The sequence below is a fragment of the Eurypyga helias genome, unplaced genomic scaffold (assembly GCF_000690775.1).
Source record: "Eurypyga helias isolate BGI_N326 unplaced genomic scaffold, ASM69077v1 scaffold48999, whole genome shotgun sequence".
In the NCBI taxonomy this organism is placed as follows: domain Eukaryota; kingdom Metazoa; phylum Chordata; class Aves; order Eurypygiformes; family Eurypygidae; genus Eurypyga; species Eurypyga helias.
The window spans coordinates 573-12,066 of NW_010271106.1; the positions used below are offsets into that span (position 1 = coordinate 573).

General features: G+C 43.8%; 1 protein-coding gene across 1 annotated transcript; it reads right to left on the reverse strand.

Annotated features, from left to right (window-relative positions):
- Positions 1-2,025: 2,025 nt before the first annotated feature.
- BCL2A1 (BCL2-related protein A1) lies at positions 2,026-4,207 on the reverse strand. The gene is made up of 2 exons (XM_010158673.1): positions 3,747-4,207; positions 2,026-2,269 (listed from the first exon to the last, which is right to left on the reverse strand). The coding sequence occupies exons 1-2, from the start codon at positions 4,164-4,166 to the stop codon at positions 2,165-2,167; spliced, it is 525 nt and encodes a 174-aa protein (XP_010156975.1). The 5' UTR covers positions 4,167-4,207; the 3' UTR covers positions 2,026-2,164.
- Positions 4,208-11,494: the final 7,287 nt, after the last annotated feature.

Consider the following 11,494-nt stretch of genomic DNA (forward strand, 5'->3'; position numbering starts at 1 on the left):
TTAAACCCAGACCTTACCACGAAGGCAAGTTCTGAAGTGATTGCACTGCCTACATTTCGAAAAGGCTAGGTTATATTTAATTAAAAATCTGTACTCCCCAGTATAAAGCAGGCTGCTAGATGAGTGCAGGGGGAAGTGAATGTGCTATTAATAGGCTGGTGTCAGCCGCTACAGCGTGCGCTTAGAGTAGTGCGCAAAAAGGAATTAAATAAAAATTACTGTTATTATCATGAAGAATTAGGCTGTAAATAAATAAATACATGTCAAAACATGGTTTAAAATGTCATTTCTGACAGGCACTTCCATAGGTGTTTTGGGGGTGGGCATTTTCCTATAGCAGCCCCCTGCCTTCAGGAAGCTGCCATCTCCTCTTCACCAGCAGCAAAGTTTATCTCAGAAGTCCTGCCATACATAGTAAATAATCTTTGTTTTCACAGGGCAGGGAGAGGGAGCAACACAGGTTCTAGGAAATGTTAACATCTGTGTGTGTCCTGCAGTTAAACCCACCAAGTCAGAGCATGGAATCATAGAAGAACCCAGGTTGGAAAGGACCTCAGAAGATCATCTCGTCCAACCTTTCATGGGAAAGGGAGTCTAGATGACACTATCTAGCACCCTGTTCAGTCACACCTTAGAAACCTCCAGCGATGGGGACTCCACCATGTCCCTTGGGAGGTTGTGCCAGTAAACCTTTTCTCTTACTGTAACGAAAATTCATTTCTTACGTTGTGATGTAAGATGTAGAACCAGTTATCAGAAGGAGGCTGGTTCATTCTCCTGATATCATGAATCCTTGGTGGTCTAGAGGATTTGTCTCCCAGAATAACGTTGTTGCATACCACAGACCCACTGCTGCCTCAGGTGGGTTCACCTCCCAACATATCTACAAAAGAAGAGTGCTTAGACCCAGACTTAGTTCTCTAATGTTGGAGAGTCACCACAGCTAAAGAAAACACTTCTAGAATGAATTCTTGAAGAACTACTTTTTAACTTTGACAGCAAATGGAATTTGAGTCAAAAATGGAATTTGAGTTAAAAAAGTTGCCCCAGACTATGAAAGCCTGGAAATCTGTTAGGTCCTACTTGTGAATTTGCTGAGTTTGCATTGTATCCCAAAACACTAATTACTGTCATCAGAGCTGATCCAGTTCATCTGTTGTGTCACAAGCTGTTTCTTACACAAGCTACCAGATCACACTTAGGAAGTACTACAGAAAATTAAAGCCTTGACATCCAGGGGCATATGGTCAATTGCATAAACTTCTTGGATTCCCCAGGAGCACTGTGATAGCTTTTCTAAGAGTTATCTTACTCAGGTAGACCTTTTCCCATCCTCCAATTGTTCAGAAACAAATAAGACCAATCATAAGACTTTAAAATACATATTTTAATGTATTTTTCAAAAATATTAGTGTATTTACACAAATTTATCATTTAAAAATTATTTTGTACTTGCCATTTTTAAAACATCTAGGTTAAAAAAACTTCAGCCAAATGAGCACACAAATGTGAAAGAACATTCGCTGTAGATATGAGCACTTAAAAATACAACAAAGAAACACGTCATTGCATTAACAGTAAGTGAGTGCACGTTTTCAAGTTGTAAGCTTCCACAAATTGTTCTTCCCATAAAAACTGTTTAGTCTGTGCCTGTAACTTGTTCCCACTTTTACACTGGAATTTGCATTTCATTTTTCCTCAACGAACACCACCCCCACCCCCCACCCTGCTTTGCTCATACAAAGGTTGCAATAAAATGCATTACAGTAGTATCTCATTTACAAAACAAATGACATTACAACTTGTTTCTTAACCCATTGGATTGTATTTCAGTAAGACAATGTCCTTTCGTGGAGGTGCAACAGATATTCCAAGAGCTGTCTGGATGTGGAGAATGATCCCTCTCTTGAAGCAGTCCTGCCTGGAAAGGGTGACTTGAATTGCTGCGTGATGGTGTGTCGATTCCTCTGTAGAAGGATATCACCTTCATGTTTGGCAATTAGGATACCATGTTAAATGTTGTATTTAGTCAAAATAAATACAAATAAATTAAAACCAAATTATGGATGAAAACTACTTTCTTGGTGATATTGCTTGGAGGAGAGCTTAGCGATGAAGCTTGTGGCAATATCTGGATTATGCATGAATGGCAGGTCCATTTATTTCAGTAGTACTCTCTGAGCAACGAAAAGACAGCTATGAACATGGCTGTGATTTTGGAGAAAGATAGTAGTGATCTTCTTTCAAACTTCGTCAGGAAGCCATTCTCCTAGGGAAAACAGCATGCACAGTTAGGGACAACTTAAAAAGGTGTGTGGGAAAAATGCACCTCTCTGGGCTAGCATCAGATTAACAGTGCTCCACCGTTGTGCGTAGAGGGACGGGCTTTCAGCACTTTCCCTCCAAAAGACGAATAGGGCTTTAAAAACAGTAGCTGAAAGTAGCTGCACCTTGCTGAATGTTTGCTATCTCCAAGTCAACACTCTGCCCTCCCTCTGCAAATAGAAAGTGAATGTGAGCTGTACCATCTGAGCACACATCTTACAGGAAGATGCAAGTACTGTTTCTCATGTAGGAATATACTTATGTCTTCCTTTAAGTCTCCTTATTCTACTGTGATGAGCCACGTATTATGACAGAAAGTTGCCAGGAGTTGATACTTCTCTTTTATAAAATGGACTCTATTTGAAAGAGATGGAGAGAAGCTTTTACAATAAATCGGATGCATCAAGGGTCCATGACTCACTGTCACCTTTTCTTACTGTTACCAGAGAGCAAAGGATCAAAACAAGAGAAAAGAGAAAAAAAAGGAAGAGAGAGACACTAGGAAACAAGTGAGGTGGAAAAAGTAGTAGCGATTAAGAAATATAAGAGAAGTGGGATGGGGGGGGTGGAAAGAGAAAGTAACATTTATATATAGGTGAAGGAAAAAAATACCAGGGAAAGAACTGACTCTGATGTCACTGATTCTCGGTTTCCCCTAACTGCAGAAGAAAAAGGTACTGGCGTGATGAAACTTGGCAAAGCAAAAGGGACCTCCCCTCCATCGGCAGAAGGGAGTTTCAGCAGTCTGGCAAAAAAATCTACATACTGACAAATGCTTTTCTCAGCACTGACCATTGATATATGGAAGTTCTGGGATTATCTCAGTCCAAACAAACAGAAGAGATTTAATCCCAATTGCATTTACCTGTCAATTTGTTGAAGTAAAACTGATTTGGGGGATTAAATAATGTCTTTGTAGATGTCCACAGCAAAGTACTGACCTCAGCTGCGAGGATCACACCTCTGTGTTCTCCCTTTTACTTTGAACTTAGGTATTTTTGGACCAGCTCCTCTATGGGAGCAAAAGTGCTGCACTAACCTCAGGATGTCACTTAAGTCTAGATTTAATCATGGGAAATTTAATGGCATGCACAGTTGAACCTGCTTTGAGCAGGAGGCCAGAGCAGGTGATTTCCTAAGGCCCCTTTCAACCTGAATTATCCTTTGATCCTACGATTCGAGACCAACCCTGCAGGTTTTACTTAGGGGTGCAGAAAGTGCCTTGTAAAAAAAGAAAGTTGTCTTCTAGCGTTGTTCTATTTAATGCAGCAGCAAAGCTTTCTCAAGGAGATGTTCCAGACATCAAATATTAAACCACCAGATAAAACACAAGAAACTGATTTTGAGAGTGTCTGAAGCAATATTTCCTTAATTAAACAAAATCTCCTAATCTGGACTCTGGTGGAAAAGTGGACACTTACCCAGCCACCGTTTGCATCTATCCATTCGGCTTTGTTGTTTATGATGTACTCTGTGATGAAATAAGAAATCTGCTCCTTCTCCTCTCCAGTCAGCTGAACTCCATGCTCTTGGAGCTTCTTAGTGAGAAGACCTCCAAACGTAAATATGGTCATGATTCGTCCCCAGTTAGTATTTCCATCAGCAAATTTTTCTTCCATGACACCATTGAAAATTCTCTTGGCAACAGCTACAGAGCTAATATCAATCTTGTCCAAGAAGGGTCTGAGAGCCTCTTCGGTTTGATCTTGCAGCGAAGATGCAATGTTTCGCAAGACATGAGCAACCCTGGTTTGGGCTGGTCCAAGATGGGATTCCTGAAGCACATACTGCAGATAATCTTGAGCTAAGTAGTAAACATAATAGAACTCAGCACTTTCCATTTAGGACGAAACGCAGAGAGCAGTGCACGGCTGTTAATCAGGGTCAGTAATGAGCAGCCACAGGACATGCACACAGCTTTGTATCATCTGGTTTTGATGGAATTTTTTTGCTTTTACCACAGAAGTTCCTGTAAAAACCTAGTGACTTAATGATTGTGTGGGTTGTGGAATATGTCAGCGGAAACGAAAGAAAAAACGTCTGCTCAACATGTCTTCTTGAGTGATTTATTACTTCTCTAAACAGTACGCTTCCACAACTAAAATCTACCAGCTTTTAGCACACTATTTAGCAGTACAAATTGGTATTTTCTAGGGACTTTTGCTGTGAAACACTAGCAGAGATTTGGCATTTGGCTGACAAACTGCTGAGAATGGTGTCTGCTAGCAAAGGTTAGGCATGTGGCTTGAAAACACACGCCCAGTAAGTGTATGCTATAGGAGCGTGCAGACCTCCCCCCCCCAGCTTCCCTCCCTGCCCCAGTCTCTTCGTTGCCAGGGGCTAAGGCTGCGATCGGTATTGCAGGTTAATGGGTTAGTTCTGGTTCACAACTTTTTGAAGAAACTGGTAGGCATTTCCAACAGAATGGAAGAAATGGATCAACTTCCTTCAGCACCCTGGGAGCTTTACATAACTGCAGAAAGTAGGAACACAACAGTGGTACAAGTGTGGATGGAAAAAGGGGAAAGCCAGCTTGATAGCATTAGCCCCTGTTCCAAGCTTTCCCACACTCCCTCTGTGAGTGCTCTTCAAGGTCCTTCTTTGAAGATTTGAATGGGTAGCTTCAAAGATTTCCGTCCCCCACAGGGAGTTCTGCTCTAAAAGACATTATTAGTGTAAAAGACAATGCTAATGCAGTCAGCAAGTCCGAACACGGGATGGAGAATATGGGGCCGTGCTAGTGATGTCTGACACGTACCGTCTGAATCTTTCATGACAGGTAAAGAAGCATCATGATACCTACAACTGCTCTTGGACTGGAATTTTCAGTCAAGCAGTTATTTTTGGGGAGAAGGGGCAGGGGTGCCTAGCCTATTCCTTCCTTACAAGTCTCTCTTGAGGGTACCTGATCTCACTAGGGGGTCAGGATGTGTCTGTAGAGAACCTCTCCCCCTTGCAGCGGCTTCGGATCAGGAAGCAATTTGACGTTTGGAGATCCCTCTCTTTCTCCATCCCCCTGTCTTCATCCCTGTCTTCTGACCCACCTCGCATTCACGTCTCTTCCTTCCCTGAAAACAAAAGGCTTCCCAGCCCCACACAGCAGCAGCTGTTCTTGCTCCAGGGATGGCAGTGAGCCTGTCCCAGTCCGGGGCACTCTCTGATGCGCCGTTCTACAGCAGGTGAGCGAAGCTGCATGTCTGGTGGCCAGCACAGGGCTCAAGTCTCAGATGTCAGGGTAGCACTGGCACCTACTCATACTGCCGCAAAGCATACCTAGGCTGTGATGCAGCTCTGGTTTCGGTATATTGCTAATCTCGGTTAGCCCCGCCCAAAATGTGTGTGCTGCTGCTCTGACATCACAGTTTTGCAGAAACCCATTGAGTAGAACAGCGTATTTTCCAGTTCCTTCTCAGGGTTTTTCTTCTGTCTGTGGTGAGCCTGGCTCAGACAGACACAGCAATCTTCCACGCACAGCAGGGTTTGAAACCTCAAGCTCTCACCAGCATAGCCCAGCCATCAGTCACTTCAGTGGTCCGGGAAAGTACTCCCCTCGCTTTCTCTTGGAAGCCAAGGACGAGGTGGTGCAGCGCAGTGTTCACGTTTGGGAGAGAATGGGTGTAGGAGAGCCAGGTGAGCTGGAAAAGCTCTCATGTTAGATGTTATCCCCAGGGAAGGATGCTGTGCTGGACTGGGAATGGGCTGAGGGTGGGAAGTTAGCTCTCCCCTCCTGCATACACACGTGTATTCTCGCCAAAGCTCATTTTAGAAGTTCAGAGGTGTCCTCTATCCAATACCTGCTGCTGCTGCTTTGGCAGAGCTGTGAGTCCGGCTTTGCCTTTGTTCAGTTACTTCAGCAAACTGCCAACATTTTCTGAGGAACGAAAAAAAAAAAACAAACAAAACCCAAAAGGATATAAAAGTCTTTAACTCTTCCCAACTCAGCTAACTCTGGGTAGAAATCTGTGGGGCAGAGGGAAGGCATTGCTCTACCCAGACAGCTTCCCCCCTGTCTGTTTGCTTGCTGCAAACAGGGCTGAGAGAGGTACTCAAGGAAAAATCCCAAGGAGCCTTTTCTACACAGCACAGTCTGGAGTTAGAGATCACTCCTGACTCTCTTAATAACTGACTAATGAAAAGCTTTTTGTACTCTTTGTGAATGTAAGTGATAGTTGAATATGAGAACAGTGAGCAGTACCTAAGGAGACAAGTTTTGTTTTCTTCACTGCTGACAGCGGCAGAGCACAGGCAGAAGCAGGTATTTCTTCGTTAGTGGGGTGATTAGGATTCTGAGGAGGGTGATGAAATAAGGAAATGAGTATGCCACCCTTATCGAAAGAAACCATTGTTAATACCTTGGCAGTTTTGGTGCGAATGCTGCCGCTTACAGTCTCCTGATCTCGCAAAGGGCTGCTAGGTGAAGCTCGGCACTCAGCTCCCGGGGGGCATGGCAGGTCTGAGAAGACATCCCTAACCCGTGACACCGGAGCTCAGGACATGGCTGTTGCAGCTGGGCCAGGTCTATCAACTTCAGTGTTAGACGCATTTGCTTTGCAATAGCATGTGGTGAAGGGTGCAATGCCAAGTGTCGGGTGTTTAGCACCAGTGGCAGTGTTACCTATCTTATACGCAGATAAGGAGTCAGACCAGCGTGCACAGCCCAACCTTCCTGAGCTCTAATGGTCAACTCCAAGCACTGGAAGGAATCAGCTTTGGGATCTCTTGCCTGCATCTTGCCATTCTAACACTCTAATTCTCATTTTCTACCTTAGGCAGTGCCTTCCTTTGTCCTGCAAGATTTTATTCACGTTTTGTAGTTTTAAGTTAATAGCTTTACCTTAATGAATCTCTGCTTCTCTTCCTACCTGCTCTGTCTCCCCAGTGCTGCAAAGAGTGTATCCTCACACACTGCATTGCTTCTTTCTTCCTTTCCTTTTTGCTGAATAAATTTTGTCTTTTATAAATGGTTAAGTGTTAATATAAGGTTTGAAATGGAAAGCAGCTTGACATGGAAGTTCAAATGCAAACCCTCCCCTCACTACGTGGAATAGCAGGGGGCTTCAAATACTTTAATTTAAATCTCTGCTCTGTGGATTTAACTCCACATCCTACCCTAACCTGAAAAGGCTTATTTTCCAGAACAGATGGGAACCGAGTTGACAGATCCTCATAAAATTGACTTGTGAGAGACGATGTTATCTCATCATGTTCAAGACAAAACTAAGCCAAAATGACAAAAGCTTTGTTGAGCCATTTGTGCTGCATCTGCCTTGCCAGAGTTGTTCCAGTGCCAGGTGAATGTGGGAATGGTGAACTCTGTCTGGAGGAACAGTCTGAGGCCTTGAGAAAGTTATTACAGATTTTTTTGAGGGAGTTTTCTTTCCTCTCTGATGTCCAAACCGGGGTGGTTTTGTGTGGTACTGGATTTCATTGTAAGAGAGCAGCTCGGTTCCCTTGTCGCTTTCCAGCTGTCCTGCACAGCCCTGACCTAAGACTTCAGGAGGCTTTGGTGGCACTTATTTACCCCCTGTTTTCCTATAAATGGGCGTATGCAAGCTGGCTTTTCTGTCAGCTGGAGTGGGGAGCTGCGGGCAGAGCAGAGGCAGGTTTGTCCAGTGGAGTGCTGCCACCTAGTCGCAGCCAGCCTGGCTGCACGCAGAGGAGAAACCCCTCGCACCTCCCCGGACCTCGATTTCACGCTCAAGCCCTCTGAGCTCTGAGGTTCTCTGTGCAGCAAAGAACTAAAACACAACCCCACTGGGACTCAGTCCCGGTGATGATCTAAATTAATAAATGCTACTGTGCTTCCAGAAGAAGTCTGTCAGCCGGGAAGCACCAAAGTCTCTTGTCCAGAGCTTGGAAATCTCATCTCCAAGTTTTGAGAGCAATTCACTCTAAAAACTTCAATCCTGATGTTTCTAGGATGGAGACACAATAGGAAACAGCTGTAGCAGGATCCTGGATCTCACATCCTGTGGCAATTGGAGAGACTTAGAGACAGCTTGCATTCTGTGTATCCTAGGAAATGCAAATCATGCTCCAGGGAGGCTAGGAGGATGGAACTTTTTTTGCATCTCCTGGGCCAACTGAGAGATTCTGGGCCAATTGGAAAGCCCAAGTGGGTCCCCCACACAAAGTAGAGCAAGCAGCTGCTTCAGCTTAGTGTTGAGCTGTGGTGCAGACTGGAATGACTGAGGGCTGAGCAATATGGCACGAGCTCTCCTGCTCCCAAAATAGCACACAGCAAGGACTGGGAGGATGATCATATGAAGATGCACACCGTGGCTGCCCATTGCCCAAATATGAGAAGAATCTCTGGGAGGCCATTCTGCTCCCCTTATGGGTCCTCTATTGCACTCCAGCAATGTAAGGGGACACTAGGAATGGCTCGGTTTGGCTGTGTTACTCAGTGTTCAGCTGCTGCCCCGTCACTTCCTCTGGTAACTCAGCTCAGCTCAGACTTTGGCTCCTTCTGCATCCCAGGCTCTCTTGTCATCATGACTCAAGGGAGTTGCCAAACACGCTGCTCTCCTGTGCATGTGCCATGTGTCACCACATGCATGTGTGTGGACACATGTTTTGTTCTGTGTTCTCATAAGCCTTTCCAACTGTTTATCTAGGATTAGGAGAATTTGAACACCTAGCCATAGCTTGTTATCAGTGAGCCACCAAAATATAAGGCTCCCTGAGCTACCCAGACAACAGTGCATGAGCAAGTCTTGGTATAAACTCGGCAAGATCTTGCAGATACCAGCTTCATTCCTGAAAATAATGGCTCCCAGAAGGAAAAAAAAACCACCAAACCCAAACAAAAAAAAAACCACAAAAAGGACTGGTTGTGGGCAGTCATGAAATTACAAGGCAAGAGTTCATGCCTCAGTAGGGTGGCCAAAACACCGTGTGTCCCTCGCACCCACAAGTCAAGGGTGGTCTTGACTTTTGGTTCATTCAGCTATGGCAGGTGCCCCATGAACATGTGCAAAGCTCATTTGTATATCGCTTTGCAGCTTTGGTTCAGATCTGTGCCTCCCAAGGGCATCAAGCCATCAGGAGAGGCAGGCGTTCAGCATCAGCCACACCAGCGCTTTAAATGGTGGTGATACCCAACATGTGGTGAGACAGCATTTCAGTGACCTATCCGAGCCTTACTTAGCAGAGGTGAGGGCTTCAAAATACGAACAAGAGTTAGGTGAAGAGTTTCCGCTGAGCATGAATAGGATATAGGTGCCCAGTTCATTTAGGTGTCTTTGGAGGGGGGGAAGGGGGGGAAAGCAGCTATTCAGTAAGGCTAACAGTTTAAAGTTAGGCATGCTTTTAAATTTTGCTATATGTTTTTCCAAGGGAAGATTATGTGTCACAGATTTTAAAATAAAATGCTTTAAAATTCAAGCTCACTTCACCAGGTACAATAACCTGGATGCCTCGGGGGTTTGCAGTCCTCCCATCAGCCCTCCCAGGAGCATGCCTGCTTCTGTGCTTCTCCCTCATTTAACTCATCTGCTCCTCTTCTTCTCCCTTACTTAAATCAAGCCTGCATCTGCTCCTGTTACTAGGAGAAACCTTTGCACTGGGTCAAGTGTTAGTGATTCATAGATTAAACATCTTTCCTTTAGAAGACAGTGTATCCTCTTAATAAATCCTTTTACCCCCCTTTTACAATATCTCCTCTGTTGATGACCTTACAAAAGAGGGCTGTAGCATCACTAGCATTTCTACTATAAATCACTCTTCATGGAGGTTCGTAACTCATCTTTAGATGCAGGGTTCCAGTCTGGGGGCACATTTGTTTATATTCCTCTTTCAATTGTTTTGAATTATTTTAAGTTATAAAACCAGACAAAACCCAAATGTACAGTAAATGGATATTTTCCTCTTTCATTATCAATCTCTATCTTTTAATAGAGATTCTGTTTAAGGAAATTAATGTCTAATGTGATTTCAGTAATTTTCATATGCTAGAAATAAATATATTAATGAAAACACATTTTGGAACCCTAATTCAATAATTTTGCTACAACTTCATTACCTTCTCAAATGTCTATTTGCATTGAAAATGTTGGGGTGTGAGTGCCTACTGTTTACAGCCTTTTTCTATCAAAAAAAACCCCAAACCACCTTCATCTAACATACAAGGAAGTATGCTAGGTTGCAGTTTGGTAGGACATTTCTAAAGTCTAAAAGCAGTTGGTATGAAACTTGTTCCGTCCACCTAGAGCCTAAGAAACTGGGCTGCATATGATAGAATAAAAACAGCAAAAGTCAACTGCAAGGAAGAACTTGTGAATCTAATATCCCAAACAACCCTTTCTGGAGGGGCTTTTAACCCAAACTGCATTTCTCACTATTCTGATTCGCACCCTTTCAGCAGACCCTCTGCTGCTGGCACTGTGCAGTATTTTCAAACTCACAATGATTATGTGTAAATTGCTACAAATTATAGCAAGAAATTAGCTGTAACTCCCATTGTATATTTTTATCCTTGTGTTTATTAGGATTTTCTGATCCTCCGAAAAAGCATGCTGAGATGGCATTTCTGCGCTCCTAGCAGAAAGCTGTGAGCAGAAATAGCTAACTAATCCGTCTCCCCAGGTATTTATACCACATTCATCGCTGTGCTGTCTGAGCGTGTAATACCAACCCCTCAATCTTTTTAAGGGAGATGATGTTCCATTAAATGAGTGTGAAAGAAGCTGATGCTGCCATGACTACTTATCCAAGCCTGCTGTCATTCTTTAACCAAAACAGAACAAAATTTGCTTTTGAGCTCATTTTTTCCCCGTATAACTTGACAGTGCTCTGTGCTTTGAGTTGCATTTGCAACTCTCAGTAGCAAGAGTGAGCAAACTCCATACCAGCAGCTCAGCGTATGTCATTTTGAGTTTTCACAGTACAACCCCAGAATACCCATTTGTCCTTGCCTTTCTATCAATTTGGGACTAGATTCTTGGCACGCCAGGGAATTATGCATCATAATGACTTAATCAAGGGCTTTCTTTGTGTGTTCTAGAGCCAAGAAAGCCCTTGAAGCCCAAATGCGGAGGGAAGCTTGGACCCAGTGGTGAGTGCTTTGCTCATAAAGTCAGAGGAGGTCTGCACTGACTGACCCCCTGTGCCTTGGCAAAGCTCTATTGATTTTGGTAACTTCATCTGTGCAGGGATGTGAATCTACCTG

What these genes read in the sequence shown, in the direction of transcription:
- BCL2A1 (XM_010158673.1), bottom strand. Translation starts at nt 4,166, where the DNA reads ATGGAAAGTGCTGAGTTCTATTATGTTTACTACTTAGCTCAAGATTAT. An exon ending in TAGATGCAAACGGTGGCTGG is followed by an intron (nt 2,270 to 3,746) that starts GTAAGTGTCCAC and finishes TGTTTTCCCTAG; the next exon opens with GAGAATGGCTTCCTGACGAA.